We start from the raw sequence: 18,709 nt of genomic DNA on the forward strand, positions 1-18,709 counted from the left end.
ATCTGGGCACATCTCTAATGTGGGAGCTGGGAATAGTGCTTTACGTTTCTGTAGCACCTTTCATCGTTGGATCTGAAAGCATATGCACTAGTGTAAGGTAAAGTAGTACTATTATAGCCTGTAGCTTGTGAGGTAAGATAGTAGTATTTTTATATGCATGGGTGAACTAAGTTAAATAATTTGTGAAAGCTCCACCGGTGAATGATTGCCACCATCAGGAATACAAACCCATGAATCCTAACTTAGTTCCCTGCTCTGTTAGGCATCACTCCCTCCCAGCCTAAGTTTTTCCATCTTTAAGATCTGCTTCAATGTGATTTGATGTTGTTGCATTTAACTTTAACATGTTCTTTTTTTTTTTTTCTTTACACAAAATAAGTAAAAATTTCACCACTCAACAGTGGTCGAAAATGCCACAGTGAACAAAGCCTTAAAACATGATCCATGTTCTACAGCTTTTTTGTCAGTGGAAGAAATGGCTAACCTCTTGCAGAGATACTGCCATTCCCATGATCCCTCCATTGCCCACTCTGTGCAGAAAAGAGGCTGAGTCACCACAGCCCATCGAATGCATGAATGACCTCTAATAAAGCAGCCAGTGTAGGTGCCAAGTTATATCATGCTGGTTGCATTTCCTTCTACATGGCACAGTATTTGCTCTATGAAAGTGCTTAGAGAGTCAAAAATGTGGAAACCAAATGAACAGCAGATGTTGGAGAGGATTTAGCAATACAATAAAGGGCAAGTCTACACTTAAAAAGCTGTAGCTCTTTTGTGTTGGCATAGTTCTCCTGTTGGCATAGTTACTCCACCTGCCCGAGAGGGACAGGCTGTGTCCACAGGAGAAGCTCTCCTGTTGACATAGAGCTGTTGACACTGGGGTTAGCAACACAGTTATACCGACCTCAGGGGTTTAGATTTTCCACACCCCTGAGCGACGTAGTTATACTGATAGAAGTTTGTAGTGTAGACCTGGCCAAAATGAGGGGTGTTTTGCTTCCTGTAGTGGTAACATATCTGATAACTGCTTACTGAATGCCCCTCTTGAAGGAATGCTGTTGCAAGCAAGATTAAAATGACAGCTAGCAAAACTGAAACCACTTAAGGAGAACCACTTCTTAAAAAAATTATTACAGCTATCATGGCCACTGAGTATTTCTATTATGTTACTGTGCCAGCCTCACATCCAATATGCCTACAAATACAATCATGCTACAAAGACCTTCCACTGAATTTATGGTTGGGGAACCTCAATTTTTTTATTTGATAACTTAAAAAAAAACCCAGCTAGCTATGCATGAACTGCAGTGCCTTTGAGACCAATTAAAAAAAAAAAAAAGTTATAATAATGCATTAGTACTGTGTGACTCACCCTTGCTAATGGTCAGTGACCAAATGTTGTAAGAAAGTGGATATCCCAGTGGGGGCAGACTTCCGGAAAGAAATATCTCCTGTGGAATAGATGTACAAGAAGCTTACTTACATAATGCTCACCCAGACTGCTCACTACTGTACTAAGTCTACAGTGTGGCATTGTAGGTGCAGATAGTCATTGCAGGGTTATACTGTGGTCAAGAAAAATGGCAGATCACACTAGTCTAGACTCCTTTGTTGTGGCCAAGATTTTAAAAAGCGATTAGTGATTTGTGGCATCCAACTTGAGATAACTTAAAGGACCACATTTTCAAAGGCTGGTTGCTAAGGCCATTCTGAAAATCAGGCTGCTTTAGGATGTCACAAGTTGGGCACCAAAACCCACTAATCACTGAGAATCTTGGCCAGAATTCTCAGGTCCAGATTCTGACACCCTTCTGCACATTGAGCCGTAACTTCCTCCACAAGTAGTAGCCCCACTGATTTCAAGTTACGCTTACAAACATTGAATAGTATCAGATACTGGCTCTTTGAGAGTGCAGTGAAGCACTGCCAGTGGGAAAATCCTACTACAGGAAGTTAGGGATTTAAGAGGATTTGTGAAAGGATTTATTTATTTTTATTTTTAATTTGTAATAAACCATTTGAGGAAATGTTTGATCACTTGTGTGAGGTAAATAATCTTTAATCAGTGCATATAATATAATAACTGAAAACCATGAAGCAAAAAACTTGTTCTCGCTTTATCTGGATATTGTCAGCCTACTTTGTATTTTCTTGCATCTCACTGGAGTTTCTATCTTCTGAAATATTAGGTCACAATTCATTTCTAAGTAATACATGCTCATCCTCTCTAATATAAACATGTTAATAACAATTCTACTATTTGCAGTTGTTGTGCCATTTTGTACTTCCCTTGTGGAAATATATCCCTTTTAAGTATCTTCCTTTGTATATCTTTCTTTTGGATGCTACATATCTGCACTATCCCAATGTGCAGCAGCATATTCTGCCACGTTTCTGGTATTTCCCCATCTTCAACCAGAAATTTCTTTCCCATCGTCCCAAAGGGAATGGGAGCTGAGGGCTGTCAGCAGTTCAGAGGATCAGTCCCTATAAGAGACATGAGATTTTTATGTTTGTCTTTTTCTGCATTATATCCAGAAAGCCAACCTGAAAACACCACCTTCACTTAGCACTATCTTACTGTGACCAGGGTTGCTAGAGGGGCCTCTCTGAGATTGCTCAATCAGGGTGAACTGCAAAGAATGAGGCAGACAATCCCCAAAACTAGTGGTTTATTTTAATAATTAGCAACAAAAGCCAGCAACAAAACCGCTTCTACAATGCCTTACTGGTTACTCAGAAGCCAAAAATACAGCTCCCCCACAGCAATCCAGATCTAGACTCCTACCCAGACAGCCAAGTCAAATATGGTGAGGATTATTTAAAATCTTATTCACCATATATAAAGTTCTACCAATCCCAAGAGATCAGACACATTGCCCACCAGGTCAATGAATATTTCAGCCTTTACCCAAATGCATGCTTACAGCCAATCCTTCTTAACTAATCTAAGATTTATTAAAAAGAAAAGAGTGATTATGGTTAATTCATATCTATACGTATAATGATCTTTTAAGTACTTACGTCCGTTTCATAGTAGAGATGGTGGGCTGCTGAGTTGTATAAAAATGTTTCCAGAATCAGTTCATTAGATTACAGTCCAAATAGGCAGTCCATGTGCAGAGTCTGTTTAAATTCTTCCATTGAAAAATAGCAGGTTAATCCAGACTGGAGTTGGAGGCCTCAGTCTTGCGACTCAAACCTCCCCTGACCAGGTTCAAGCAGACTTGAGATGACAGGATCAGGCTCTAGAGTTTTTATAGATCTCCGGCAGGCTAGGACAGCCTCTTGATAGCAGATAACACAGCGGGCATTCCTTGGGTGAAGAATAGGTAATATAGATTGTTGCTTTGCAGTCCATTCATATTTCCTATGTACACACAAGTAATTAGTTACATTGATTAGCATAAGGCTATTAACCGTTCAAAAGTTCCCAGATAGTTTACTACAAATTTCAAAGAGAAATAAAGACAATGATATTATTACACCACATATTTCATTTAGTTGCTAATATTCCTTTTTGATCTCTGAATCAATAGAACATAGTAATAGACAGGAAAAAAAAGTTTATCGTCTACCAGCTAATGAGATCACCATTGAGAAGCTTCTAACAGATATAGGTAAACTCAGACAAATACAATTAGTATTTACTTCTAATTCTCTGATCATACAGACTTACATTTCAAACACTCTGGTCTATCTATCATGGCTTTGTTAGCTGTTTACAAGAAATGGCACTGTTTACCATTTCAATACTTCCCTATGTATTAAAGGTTGATCTGGGTCACTTTAGCCTGCTGGTTGCTTAATGCCTTTTGACGCAGTGTCACGCTTATGTATTAAGGACTTTTGTACGTGGGAGGACCTAACTGAGCTTGATCTATCCTTTGATCAATGTATCCAGAAATAGTGATCTAGTGCAAGATGCTGTGTTCACAGCTTCTGTTACCTGCACTATCCTAACATCAAAAGTGACAAATCAGTATCTCTATAAGTATAAGGTGGGTAGGGCTGATATAGTCTCAAAATTTGAACATGGGTCAACAGATTAGTTCTCAGAGCAGTAAAAATATCTGCCTGCTGGTCCTCTCAGAATTAATACAGAACTTTGAACATGTGAATGTTTTTATATTTATTTGGGCAGATTATGATAGGTTTTACAAAATATGACGGGATCGTGTTTGTGGATTACTCAGGTCTGAAATGACCACACTTATTTTGCTTTGACCCTAAGAGAAACATTGTGTGAGCTTCAGAAAGAAGAGTCTTATATTTTTAGTTACAAAATGGATTTTCCAGTTTGAAAACATGCTCCATAGAAATAGAGAATTGTGTATTTTTGTCTGGTTTGTAATAGTTTGTTTCTTTTGACTGATTTTTAGGGATTAATGGGCTGTGAACACGTTTGGGAAGGAGGAAGGATAAGCCAATGATTATATGTGGCAGTTTTATATGCTGTTAAAACCTTAATATTTCCAGAAATTGCTACATTATCAAATCAACCAGAATTAGACTCTATATATGAAAACATATTAAAATGTAAAATGATTGGAAATGACATATAAATGCATATGCTTTGAATGTCAAAACGTCCTACAAACATGGGTAGGGATTATCATCCTCATGTTGCAAATGAGGGAACTGATGCTATATGACTTGTCCGAGGTCCACATAACAAATCAGCTTTACGAATAGAAATTCCTCAGTAGATGGAAAGTTGCATTTTTATTTAAAGAAACTATCTACATTATAGAACTCTTTGGTTCTGCCCACTGAACAACTGGTCTCATTCACTGATCTCACTCTCAGTTCCTCCTGAAGGTGCAGTAAATAGTCTCTCTGTTTGGGAGAGGGAGGTGGAAAGCAGTATACTCTGCAGCTGGTTTATTTCTCTATTCCCAGATGGTCGAAGAACTACAATTGCAGCTCATTTCAGTGCAAGAAATGATAACCTTGCAAAATTACATATCTATTTTTCACTAATTAGATACTTGATTAAAGTACTGCAGTAAATGGCTCTGTGACACCTTCAGAACTGTTGACGCATCTAAGATGCATTTGGGAAGGGAACAGCTGCCCGATATCAGTTTTTAGAAGCCTGTTCTTGATGAAATGCATCTGACTTTTGTTCCTGTCAAGCTGAGTAACCATACTGCACAGGTGCTGGGCTCAGCAGTGGCAGCTGGTACATCCCTACAGTGCGCTGTGCATAAACAAAGTCTTTCAAGTGGCAGAAGGCTCAAGTAATTGGGATGAACTTTAAAAATGGATGTAGCACAGAAAATGTTACTACAGGAGATTAAAAGCATAGCTCCAAGCCTTTCTGGCGATAAAAAACATCATCCTCCTACCCTAACCCTCAAGACCGTGTGTATCCTCTGAGGCTCAATGCTAGCTATGGTAAATGGGCTTTCACTGCTCAGCTGCTGTTGCCATAACTGACACTGCTGTAGTGGACTGTAATATTGAACAAATCCAGGGTAGTAGTATTTGTGGTACAGGAGCACCTAGATGGCCTGACCAAGGTCAGGGCCCTTTTGTGCTAGGCACTGTACAAATACATAGTCTGAGGCAGTCCCAGCCCTGTGTGGGCCCTCTTCCTTGGGTGAATTTTGCCCTTGGTAAGTAATGGTTAAGAAGGTGCTATGGTAGGAGAGCACAAAGAAATATGCTGCTATACGTAAAGGCACAAACAGCATACGCAAAAACATCAACTCAAAAAACTGTCCATTTTGTAACATTTCAGTCGGATAGAAATAATGCTCCCCTTTTTAGCAGCCGTTTGTACTTCTCTGAGTTACTGAGATTCTTGAGTGAGTTCTACCAGGCAACAGCCATCATGAAATAGCTTATTGGTGGGAGCCTGACTCGGGTACAAATTTGACCATCTGTTGCCTGGCAGGCATGTAAACCAATTTAAAAAAAAGAATAACTGGAGTTATCATTACTGAATCCTCAAAGCAACTCTCAGGAAGTCTAACCTTGTCTTTGACCTGTTGGTTGGCTGGTATTCAGCAGCCTCTCAGTACTTGCCCTTATTTTTATTTTATTAAAAGATTAATCTGAGGTTGGAGGAAAAAATAGCTATAGCTTTTATGTGAGATTCTGCTGGAGATAATAAAGATCTGGTGGATTTATTTTGTATTAGTTGTCTTTATTTCTAAATATATATTTTTATTTATCATTCTGGGGGGGGGAGGGACACTCCAAATGATTCCTGTTTTGATCACCATAAACCCTTGTGATCTTAGGTCCAATTCTTACACAAGGGCTTCAGCTATAAAAACAAACAAAACAAAACCCTAATAGTAATGGCGGAAAATACTTACACAAATCTTTTTGACTATCATCAAATTGAAGTCAGAATTTTTCTGCTAAGGTATAGTAGATCTATATCTGATAAATAAGCTTGTAAATTTAGTCCTTAGTCCTGCAATGAGCACTGTGGGGAACCTTGCACCTACGTGGCGCACCTGGAAGTCTTTAATGATACGTTGGCTCAGTGTAATCAAAATAATTGGGGCTCTTTGTGCCCCCCAGATCCTACCCACACGGAGCTCATGTCAGGATCAAGGTTTAAATGTATCCTAGTAAGAGGAGTTTCACTCTAGATAATTCTGTATAAACTGAGTAACATGCCAGTACTGTATTGGGGCTTGAAAAATCCAGTTGTCCACTTCTAGAGGGGGTGTGATTGTAAGATAAGTGCCATCAGTTTCTGAAACATCCAGGCTTTCACTTCCTACAGAAATGTTAGGTCTTTTTAAAGGCATGTTTATTGGTCCTGGAAATAGTATGACTACAATCACAGCAGTTCTGTATCTTTCTTTTCTCCTCTGGATTCCTTTTTGGTGACAGTTGGAATGTATGCTTTCGTGCAGACTTGCTAATTAGAGACCTGCACTAGAGTAGTGTAATGGTTCACCTTGAGTTGATACTATATGCTTAGCTCATATATAATGCAAACTGAGTGGGATTAGCAGGTCCATGGCAAGTGGAAAATGCTATCATTTTCCACTTCAAGTCATTTCTACGGTGTAATAAAAAAGAGATTCTACATTTCTCTCTGATGCTTATGCTGAGAAGTGACATTACTGAGCCAAACATTAATCTGCTCAAGTATGACACAAGAATATATTCAGCAGTATTCTTATGCCTATGAATATAGAGACAATCACAAAGGAACAGACTATCTGCAATGCAGTAAACCATATCGCTTTGTCATATCTAAATCTAGCTTCATCTAGTTTAGTCCAATTTTTAATTACCCCTATAATTCATTATGGATGTCTGTCAGAATTTTTAAGTGGGGAGGGGGGGAAATAAATAAGAGCTGTACTTATTACACATTGTCCTGTATATTTAAAATGAGAGCTGTTCCTCTCTATGGAAATAGGACAGGAAAAACAAAGTGGAGAGACACACTTCTGCAATATGTAGTAAGGTAAAATTCACCCATCTACAGAGACCTCTCCAGTACTAGCCACAAGGATGGAGGGAAGAGGAGCACAATCACCTTAGCCATGCTGTCCAATTGGAGATAGACTTTGTAAACTTGCTGATGCTTTGTGATATAGTTGTATCCTTTGCAAATCATATGGTGCTTTATAAAGGCTACCCTACTGGTCTCACTTTGGAATTATGAAGTGCTGTCCTTTACTGTTTGAAGAGTTCCAGGAACTGTTAAACTGCAGTTTGTGGTACTAGGTAGTGCCCTAGCAACTTAAAAATATACTTTAAAATAGTCAGCAGAGACAAGAGTCCTTTATTATGGAGAGAGTACTACAGTGTCTTGACTGTTAAGACTGTAACTAGATTCCTGTTCTATGCTTAGTTCTGTTCTCCCTTTTAAATTCCTCAGAAATCTCTTTACCCTCAAAATTCTACAAGAGTAGTCAGTGGTCAAAGAAGTATGTATGTATTGGTTCATAGCAACAATCTTCTCTTCTCCCTAGCAGCCGCTACCTCTCAGCAGGTCTGGCAGACTTCATACAATTTGAAAAGGGCCACCAGATATCTAGCAAACTGTGTGAAAGGTGTGCCATATGGCAGTGGTGGTAAAGTACAAAACCTCCCTCATGCAAACTTCTTGGGTTCAGGGGCTGCAAACTAGTCTGTGAACTCCATGGACTGGACGTTTAGGATTTCTGACTTAGCTGACAGCCAGCAGAAATAATACATTCTTATGCACCAAACTGCTTGGGTTCAAAGAAGTTACAGCCTGTAGTGATTCAGCCAGTGGCATTTCTAAACATATTAGTTGAACCACTCTTTTTCAAGGAGACTACAAACTTTGTTGGCAGAATATTTGTTTTAAGTATTTAATTTTTTGGTTTCATTGGATAATGATAGCAAAATATAGTCTGTCAGAAGGGAATGAAACATTATACAATATAGCAGATCTTCACATGTCAGTGCATTGGAATGCTTGCTTAGAAAATCAGTGAATTCCCTGACAAACTTCAGGATACAGTTGGAATTAGAACTAGAGATTAGTAAAATTAAAGTGTGGTTTTACTCCAAAAAATGATTATATTGGAACTCACTACTCAATAGACCTGTTAATCCCTTTGTATACTCAGTCATAAGTGCTTTATTTTATTGGTTAAAATTACTTTTTATTCATGTCAGTTTCAGAAACTATATTACTATAGGAAGAGGAGCTGGGTTCTGTTCAGGTTCATGAATTATCAACAGATTTTTTTTTTTAATTAAGCTTTGATTAAATCTTTATTGTTGGTGATGTGAGAGTTAGAAGGAATCCAGCTTTCAGATTCCCGGTTGAGTTTGCAGGTTATGAAAACAGCTGTTTATTTAAAAAGTGTACACAGTTGGTCTGGAGTCACTGAGATACAATAAATATGGAACCACACACTGCCATTTTTAGTCACTTTTCAGAGGAAAACTGTGTTTTAAGAGAGCATTATTAGAAAGTTTGAAAGTCAGGACATTTTCAAGTTTCCACAGACCAGCTTAACTCTGAACCTCAAATCTATACTAGTATCATAACAGCCAACCAACTTGTCTCATCTACATTTACATTAAGAAGCACAAACCATGCCACACTGTAAATATAATATATTAAAAACAGGATTGTTTATGGGAATTTCACAATTTTTGGCTGTGGTTCCTGCTATTTTTGGCATGTGGTTCAGCTATTACATACATATCTAAAACCTCGCCTGCTCTCCTCTGCATCCCACCACACTTGACCTGAACACAAAATCTCATCTACTTCAGCAGTCCGTTGTCTGTAGAGAATATCTCATCTCCTATACCTTCATACATAGTATTGCAACAACATGCTCATAGCTACCATTTCACTCGGAACCAAACATATCAGTCTATGGTGCCTCTCACGTGATTCACAATTCACAATTGTGGACATCTCCTTCCCCTCTTTGATTTTTCTCCTTCGTTTACTACCAGACATTTCCTTTTTAGTGCATGCCTTTTTGTAAAATGAAAAAAGTCTCCTTTCCCCAACGATGGTCTCCTTTCCTATGCTTCTGATATTGGGATCTTTCTCCCTTCTGCCCTCCATGATGGATTCTATCAGCCTGCTTAGAAAACATGATCAAATTTACCTAAGTATTGTGCACCTCTTAAAATAATCTTAATTTTTACTATTGCTTTAGTAATGTACGATTCTGCTTTCATGTCCTCCCCCTCCTCCCCCCGGCATTGCTGTATTTTAAACCCTTGAGTCAAAGTGCTGAGAAATCTTTTCAGGCTGCCTTTTCTAATTGAGTTGTGCATCCCATACCTTCTTCTTCAGTCATTATTCCCTTTCCCATCTTTAATGAGGGGGAAAGGTGCTCACATGTCAGGTGTGAGCTGAGAAGCTAATAAATTAGCTACCTAGAATCATCATTTTATTTTTAAAGCTTGTAACTAGTTCCTTTCCAATCCTAACATTGTCTGATTTTTTTTCTCACAGAAACACAGGAGGCAAGAAATTCTTCTTAAAATGCATTTTAAATTAGATCTGACATTATGGCATGTTGACATAACATGGCTGTGCTGCACAAAGTGACCTTTGAATTTCATTTTATTCATGCCGCATAATATGTGACCCTTGCCTCGTAATTTATGCCCCAGCGAGCTTCTGTATTTTACATAAACTCACTAATCAGCTTTTTTAATCCTAACGTTGCTATGGGTTTGAAATCCTGAGGGCAGGGTTCTGATCACCTGAGTTACTGCTGTGTACCTCCTACCAAAACAAAGTGCTGAAGAGTTGTATCTAGGATTTATATAGCCCATGAGCATATCAGCAACTCATATAAAGGAAATAGTCCAGCCATAAATAATCAGTTTGTTGCACTGTTAGCATAGGTTCCAGAGCATGACAAAGGCTTACACAAAAACTGTGTAGAAAGAGACTTAGAACATGTAATTGGCCTACATCACCCCTCAGTGATTCATGCATGGAAGGTGGGTGTCCATGAAGAAAGTGGATGTCACCCTTCACCGTTCCTCCTCGTTCTTCCCATCGATCCATGGATGCAAGCTCTTGAGCTTGGGCCAGAAAAGGATGGATCGGGAAAAGTAGCACTTTCCACAGCATCATGTGGGGATTTCTGCCTGGAAATTCAGGCTGAAGGTAATCCAGCTCAGAGCTGTATCACCTCTTCCTTCTGGGAGACCTCTGCCTCTGTTGCTGGAGGAACATACCAGGAAAATGGTTCTGGTCTGATGTACTGGAATTCTTTGATCACTTCAACAAAATAGACAGCAGTTATAATTTATTTGGACTTTCAGTAAGCCTTTGTCAAAGTCCCTCCGGGAGGCCATAAAGGAAACAGTACACTACTGTTCTGGATTAGAAGCAGTCTAAGGGATTGAAAACCAGGATTAATTGGTCAACTTCATGGTTTCCTCAAAGATCTGTGCTAGAACAGTATTTAAAATATTTCTAAATGAATTGAAGGAGGGACTGAACAATGAGGTAGCAAAAGCTACAGATACACAAAACTATTTAGTCCAGACTAGCAATTGGGAAGCATGATAACAGATAACTCAGTGTTGACAAGGTAATGCAATTTGGAAGAAATAATGTGAACCTCTCATACATGTTGCTGGGTTCTAGACTGACGCTAGCCATTTGGGAAAAGGAACTGGGCAGCTCAGTGAAAACATCTGCTTAATGGAAATCCGAAAAGCAAACAAAATGTCTGGCTATAGAAAGAATGGGATAGAAAATAATGAAAATATTCTAATGCTATTTTATAAACCAGTGGCACACCGAAGATACTCTCTTCAGTGCTAGGATATAGGAAAATAGAAGAGGTACAGAGACAGATGAGGAAAATAACTAGAAGGGATCAATAATAGGGAACATGAGAGGCATATAAAATGAGTTGTACAGAGAAGGTAGACTCAGTAACTCCTGTTTACTGGTATGATACAAGAACAAGGGAACAATTAATGTAATTAAACGGCAACAAATGTAAACCAATAAAAGGAAATATTTTATCCAACACATAATTAACCTGTGTAATTGCCACAAGGTATCAACGGTCAAGGGCTTAAAAGGATTAGAAAAATAATATCTGTTTCTATGGACAATGAGAATATGCACAATTACATCCTATAAGATAAAAATGTATAAGTGTATACTATGCCTTTTAGGTTATAAAAGTAGCCATTAAATGACTATTAGGAAAAACATCCCCTATGGGCTGGCTGTTGCATAACTTCCATTATGTGAGGGGTGCCCCTTCCTCTGAAGTATCTGGTATTGATCACTGTCCGTGACAGGATGCTGAGCTATATGGACCATTGGTCTCATCCAGTCTGGCAATCCCTCTGTGTTTTGCAGTGATTTCTTTTCTCACTGTGAATTTTCTTGCAGAAGTGGGTGACATTTACACTGTTTCATATCTTTATAATTGCTAATTCAGTTACCAAATATGTTACTTGGACCATTTTAACTCTAGTCCCCCAAAGCAAGTCGGTCCCAGTCCTCTTCCTAGACTGATTAAAGTAATTTCATAATTTTAATAATGGGGATACAATTCCCCTTAATTTGAGTCCTTTTCTCTCATAAGGAAAAGTATGTCTTAGGACTACTGTTGTGATATACATAAACATGATTGCTTCAGCTGAATAATGGAAACTGACACATTATTATATAGCTATATAGAGCCAGATGTGTGCACCAATCTTAGAAAATCCTTGCCCTGAAGAGGTTACAGAGCGAAGAGGCAACACATAGATGAAGGAAGGGAATGAGATGCAACAGAAAGCAAGCGACTGAACAGTAACATTTAGCTTATCTTTTTAGTTCCCTGATTTTCTCTGAAATGTAAGGCTATCCTCTATTGTGTTAATATTTGTTACAATGAAGGACCAAGATTTATAGGCACTACAAAAATATTGTAACTGTTATTCAGTATTAAAGTGGCCTTAAATCACTTTATCTTAACTCACTTTGGAAGTGAATGAATTCTGTGTAAGGGTGTTCACAAAGGGGTTAAATGCAGTTTAACTAATCCACTGACTTCATGATCTTTGGATCAGGCCCTAACATTTGTAAAAGGCAAAAAAACTTTGGAAACCACTAACTGGATGGTCTGTGTATACAAAGTAGTTAGGAGTGATTTTCCAGTTGTTTTTAATATGGAGTTAGATTTAGGCAGAAAACTCTATAGGGCCAACTCAATAAAATATGAACAGTTCCATGTACAAGTTAGAGGCATTAACAGTTTAGTGTGTTTAAAAATCTTTGAGGCTTGTAATGGATTTCAGTAGTACTATAAACATAAACAAAAAAAGGGCCCTGCAGCATGACTTTTTTTTCTGGAGTTCAAGTGACTGAACTTGGATGAATTATTCATCAAGTCATTAAAATTCATGTAGGACTGAAGACTATTTGGTGCATTAAGTTATATAATGCAGAGAAATTACACTGCATAGGGTTTCTTTGTGCATGTTGTAATGGTGAGGAGATTCAAATTTTGTAATTTGTCATCCGTTACCTAAAAGTGTTTCTATGCATCTTGGAGAAAAATATTGCTTCCTCTATGACATTTAGTACCAATTTTTAGACCACCGGTAAACTTTCAAGAAGGTTTCTTTTTTATGTCTGACTTGTAAGGTGGATAAGATTGGAAGTACGGGATTCAAGTGACTCTTCATGAACTAGCAGATTTTTAGCTGTAAATGGCTAGGACTTGTCTGAACTTTGTAGCCTTTTATTTAAAGTGATTTTTGTAATGTGGTATTACACCACCCTGGGTTAGGCTCTGGTGGCTACAGTTTCAAACTCTACAGAGTGAAAGTCACCTCTGCTACCTAGAGGATTTAGGAACATAAAGACCAAAAGTAGTGACCACACATACAGTTAGAAGTACAAGGTCTAGTCTGTTTTACAAGTTTTATTAATGTTACAATTAAGGTTATGATTACCCATGCATATAGAAATCCTACAAAAACCCATGCACAAGTTAGAAATATAGTCATACTCACATCCTTAATGATATTCCTTGAGGTCTGATGGATGCCTTGCCAATTGATCATCAGTAGAGGGGTGGTTGCTGCTGGAGTTTTCCCATAGGGAACTCATTTTACCCAACCTGGGAGCCCCCTCTTTTATAATATGATTCTGACTATACCTTATACCCTGCACAAGTGCATGAAAGTGTCAACCCTCTTTTCCCATATTTGTATTGTCTCCCAAGAATATTGGGATACCCCATTTTTCATAGGTTGTTTGTAGATCCTTTTGTTCTCATTAGCATTTATGCACATAGTGCACCCTGCAATTAGGACGCGTGCTAGAAAAATGTGACTACCAGGTATCTTGTCATCAAAAATTAATCTTACAGTTAATTTTTTTGCAATGCCACCCACTGGTATATCTTTTCTCATAATTTTGTGGCATAGGGTCATTCTTTGGTCACTCACTTATGTCAAGCATTTCTTAAGCTTATAGCCTAGTATGGCTAAGCTGACATCATACAGGCCTCAGCCTGTAGGCCTGGCGTTTCAGCCCTACTCACTTAGATACCTAATGTGTACTTATCACGTCTAAATACTGATTCATCTTATACTTCTACAATACTACAATTTAACTCTATTTAGCATACAATGATTGTATACCATGTGACATGTTAGTTAATCATAACATCACACAATAAATGAATGATAAAATGAACCAATTGGCTACAACTTGCTTGGAGTTATATTACTACATGTCTTTCTATTGGTGTGATTAACCTCCCTAGATTGCAGGAGACTTCCCCTTCCCCACTACAATAACAGTAAAATATTAATTTTGTCAGCTGACAAATAGAAGAATACATTTACAGTTCACAGTGGATTTATTGTGCTTGTGGTTTACTTTTAAAACCAAACAGTCTGGCATGGTACACTTTCTAGCCTGGGACTAGCATAATTGCATACATTGGCATCAGCAGCCCGTACAGCACTGTATAAATTCCTACATTCTAAACTAGACAGATTACTATTGACACTTATAATGCACCAGTGACCTGGTGAAGGTCCAGCCTTCAAGCTATTATTTTTTCTGTGGAGGTTTGTTTTGTTTTTTAAATATTCTTAGGGGATTATCATTGAAACACCCTATGGAAAAAATGCAATGTGGCATACTAATTACAATAATACTTTGCACTTTTTAACACCTTCCTTCTAAAGATCTAAAAGTGTTTTACAATCAGTGAAGCCTAACAACACCCTTGTGAGGTAAGGATTATCCCATTTTGACAGGTCAGTAAATTGAAGCAAAGAAAGGTTAAGGCATCCTCTAAGGTATTTAGGCACTTCCATTAAAATCAGTGGCAATGTGCCTAAATACCTTTTCAGGATCTGTGTCCAGGTCACTTGCTGAAGGTCAAACAATAAGTCGGTAGGAGAACCAGAAATAGAACCCAGATGTCTTGATCTCTGGTCTCATGCTCTGAATACTAGACAACACACCCTTTCTCCAAAATATACATTGTTAAAATGACATGCATAGTTTTGAAAAATGTTTTCCCTTATGCTTTGTTCTGTATATGTAGCTGTTAACCCCCAATAGTCTGGCTGTACCAATAGTTTAAAATTATCCTTGATAGTAGTACATTTAAAGTGTAGCAGAGTTCAAAGTTTTGTGAAAGGTTCTTTGTGTAACATAATACTACACAGTCACATATGCAGCAAATGAGTTCCCCACTGGTGGTATGTGCGTGTTCCAATTTATTTTCCACATTTCATATACACCCTTCCTCTGTTTGTTTGTTTTTCCCTCCCCCAGGTTACGGTCACACTGTGCCTTTGTCGGATGGAGGAAAGGCTTTCTGTATTATATACTCCGTCATCGGAATCCCCTTTACGCTGCTTTTCCTGACTGCTGTGGTGCAGCGTATCATAGTCTATGTCACCAGACGGCCTGTATTGTATTTCCACATTCGCTGGGGCTTCTCCAAGCAGATTGTTGCCATCATCCACGCAGTGATTCTTGGGTTTGTTACCGTCTCATGCTTTTTCTTTATCCCGGCAGCAGTATTTTCTGTTATGGAAGATGATTGGAACTTTTTGGAATCTTTTTACTTTTGTTTCATTTCCCTGAGCACCATTGGTCTTGGAGACTATGTTCCAGGAGAAGGTTACAATCAAAAATTCAGAGAGCTGTATAAGATAGGAATTACGTGTAAGTACCAAACTAACCAATGGGATTTCTACGTATTAGGTGCCTCTTTCTCCCCCTCCATATTCTTTGGTTACTTACCTGTTCATCTAGGCCTTGTGCCCCATTTTGAGTTGGTAACAGTGATTTATGGGTTCTTCCTCACTCTCCCAGTCCCCTTCAAAAGCACTAATCTGAATAGGGAGTTGGTTAAATGAAGATTAGTACTGGGGATTAGTTTTTAGCTCTCTGGGCTGTAGGGTTGTTTTTTCCGCTTCTGTGTGGGTTTTTTTAATTTTTATGTGTGTTTTAATATAAACTGAAATAATGTCTGGCTAGATAGTGATTAATAAACCAACCTGCATCCCCATTACAAAAACCCCAAGCGCAAATTGGCATTAATGCTGTGGCAGTCAAATAAGTGATAAGGAGCAGGATAATTTGTTAGAACTAGAACTGGTTGAAATTTTCCAAACTTCAATTTAAAAAAACAAACAAAACACTTTCTTTGAAATTTCAAATGAGAGCCAAAAAAGGGACAATGTTGAAGAAAATTGCATCCAGTTTTTCGACAGCTCCATTTATAACATCCTTTAAAAAGCTGTGCAGACCTCCCAAAAGCTCCCATTAGACCTTGCCAAAAAATTTCCAACTGGAAAATGCAGATTCATCAAAATTGGAACATGTTGATTTTGAAGGAATTTCATTTTGGAAAAAAAATCAGCATTTAATTTTATATTTTATAATTTTTATTTTAGTATTTTATAAAAAAAAATAAGAATATACAATAAATACAAAAGTATAACAATCTACTTTTTTAAATTTTGACTTTTTATATTTGGGTCTTAATGCATGTCACTGCATGTTTGTGAACACATGGCTATTGCATATGATGCTGAAGATTAGAATTTGTTTTTAGTGCTTGTTAATTTACATTACAGCTATACCAGTAGGGAGCCTGTGCGCTGAAGGAATAAGGAAGCAAAAAGGCTTTAAGGTCAGTTAGGAAGTGGCTTGCTAAGAAAAAAGAGGCAAAAACAAATATCCTGCTTCCAACTCTGAACTGCTGGTCTTATTATTTGTAATACTCTAGTGCCTGGGAGGCCTAGTTATGGACCAGGATCCCATTCGGTTAGGCGCAATATAACTATAGAACAAAAAGACAGTGCCTGCCCCAAAGAGCTTACAATCTAAGTATAAAACAAGAGACAACGAATGGATACAGACAGATGAGGGAATACAAGGAAACCCTGAAACAATATTGGGTAGCATGACAGGCAATTGTCTTGTGCCATAGCCTAACTGTTGTTAAGCTGCTTGTGGGCATCATGGAAAAGGAGTTTTCAAGAAGGTTTTAACGGAGGATAATGAGGTAGCTTTGTAGACATTTATGGGGAGCTCCTCCCAAGCCTTCGCACCAGAGAAAATGTGAAGCTGTGTGTTTAAAAACTTAACAAGTGGGCGATGGAGCTGCCATGGGCTGATTGGAGGCAGGAGTCAAGTTACAGTATTTAAAATAAGAAATCCTTGTTGGACTACGTTCCGTGGAGTCCTGTTCAGGAAATGGGGTGTGTCTGTGTTTGGAGAGGAAAATAAAGAACATGATGGATTGTTAGTCCTTGGAGGCTGATTTTTTGGAAGAGCTCCAATGCAAGCCCATGGGAGTTGGTCCACCACAGAACCTCAGAGCATGATGGTTTTCCCTTACAAAAACAAAATCTCAAATGTGTACAATATGCAACAAAAGTCAATGGTAGTGTTTGTGTAAATAACGCCAGCAGGATTTTGCCTAATTAGTGTAATGTATGTAAGATGGATACAGTCTTCATGATTCAACTATGTAATTCTTCTGTGTGTGGGGGGGGGAATAGAAACATTTGTCTGTTTTCAAAGTGCCAGCAGCGATTGTACACGTTTATGTGAAATTTTAGACTTTTTCTTTGATTTTTTTCCATACATTTCTAGGCTTTTGCACTTGTTTTATGGTGCAGGTTTTCTTCATACATTTTTAAAAGTATAAGTATATACATAAGGAAAAGATACTTTCCTGTTATATTGTTTAACTGTTCTGTATTATTGAACAGATGTAATAGCCAAATGACTGTATTGAACTTCGTAAAACTTCTACTTCTATTAACAATGTGCAATAGTAATAATGAAAACAAACTTTGAAGAATGCGCAATTCATGAAATTATATATAGTGTACATGATTATTGAAGTTATAACATTCTTATGCATTGCATGTCATTGCCTGCTTTCCCATACGGAACACAATGAACTAAAACAATTAGCAAATTATTACATATTATAGCATTTTCAGTGGTCTTGTCGAAAAAAAGTAAAATACGAAGGGCTACATGCAAATTACTTTTCTTCTGTCCCCAAAAATGCTAGGACAGAAAGGAGGGAAAAAAATAATAGTTCAGGGATCATAGGTGGGAAAAACTCCAAGTTAGAGCTTTATCACATCAGCTTTCCCTGATAATGCTTCGGGCACTGTGTTGTTTTTCTCTGAGCAAGCTCAAAAGCTTGTCTCTTTTACCAACAGAAGTTGGCTCAGTAAAAGACATTACCTCACAAACCTTGTCTCTCTTTTTGTTTCTTGGGCAGGTTACCTGTTGCTGGGCCTCATTGCAATGTTGGTGGTTCTAGAAACTTTCTGTGAACTTCGTGAGCTCAAAAGGTTTAGAAAAATGTTTTATGTGAAGAAGGACAAGGAAGAGGACCAAGTGCATATAGTGGAACATGACCAGCTTTCCTTCTCTTCGATTTCGGACCAAGCAGCTTCCATGAAGGAGGATGAAAAAGCAAATGAGCCTTTTGTGACTGTTCAACCTGCAACTTATTATGATGGCTGTATAAACAATTAATACAAGGGCATCCATACCAATATTATAGTGCACTTACATCATTACCGTAAGAAATAGAATGCCTCTTTATTTTTTGTGGGGGGAAAAATTTACGAAAGAAAGGAGACTGTGCTGCTTTAATAAGTATTCATCATTTCAGATGTTGAAAAGACTTCTGACACAAATCAATGTTGCTAAAATGGAGCTACACTGGGAAAGTGGGAGGAT

At 38.0% G+C, this 18,709-nt stretch overlaps 1 protein-coding gene across 1 annotated transcript in view; it reads left to right on the forward strand.

The window, feature by feature from the left end:
* Positions 1-18,502, forward strand: part of KCNK1 (potassium two pore domain channel subfamily K member 1) — a 39,459-nt gene extending 20,957 nt beyond the window's left edge. The window contains exons 2-3 of the mRNA XM_065401871.1: positions 15,260-15,655; positions 18,243-18,502. Coding sequence (XP_065257943.1) covers positions 15,260-15,655; positions 18,243-18,502 — 656 coding nt within the window. The remainder of the gene's footprint in view (positions 1-15,259; positions 15,656-18,242) is intronic.
* Positions 18,503-18,709: the final 207 nt, after the last annotated feature.

This window comes from Emys orbicularis, chromosome 3, assembly GCF_028017835.1.
Source record: "Emys orbicularis isolate rEmyOrb1 chromosome 3, rEmyOrb1.hap1, whole genome shotgun sequence".
Lineage (NCBI taxonomy): Eukaryota > Metazoa > Chordata > Testudines > Emydidae > Emys > Emys orbicularis.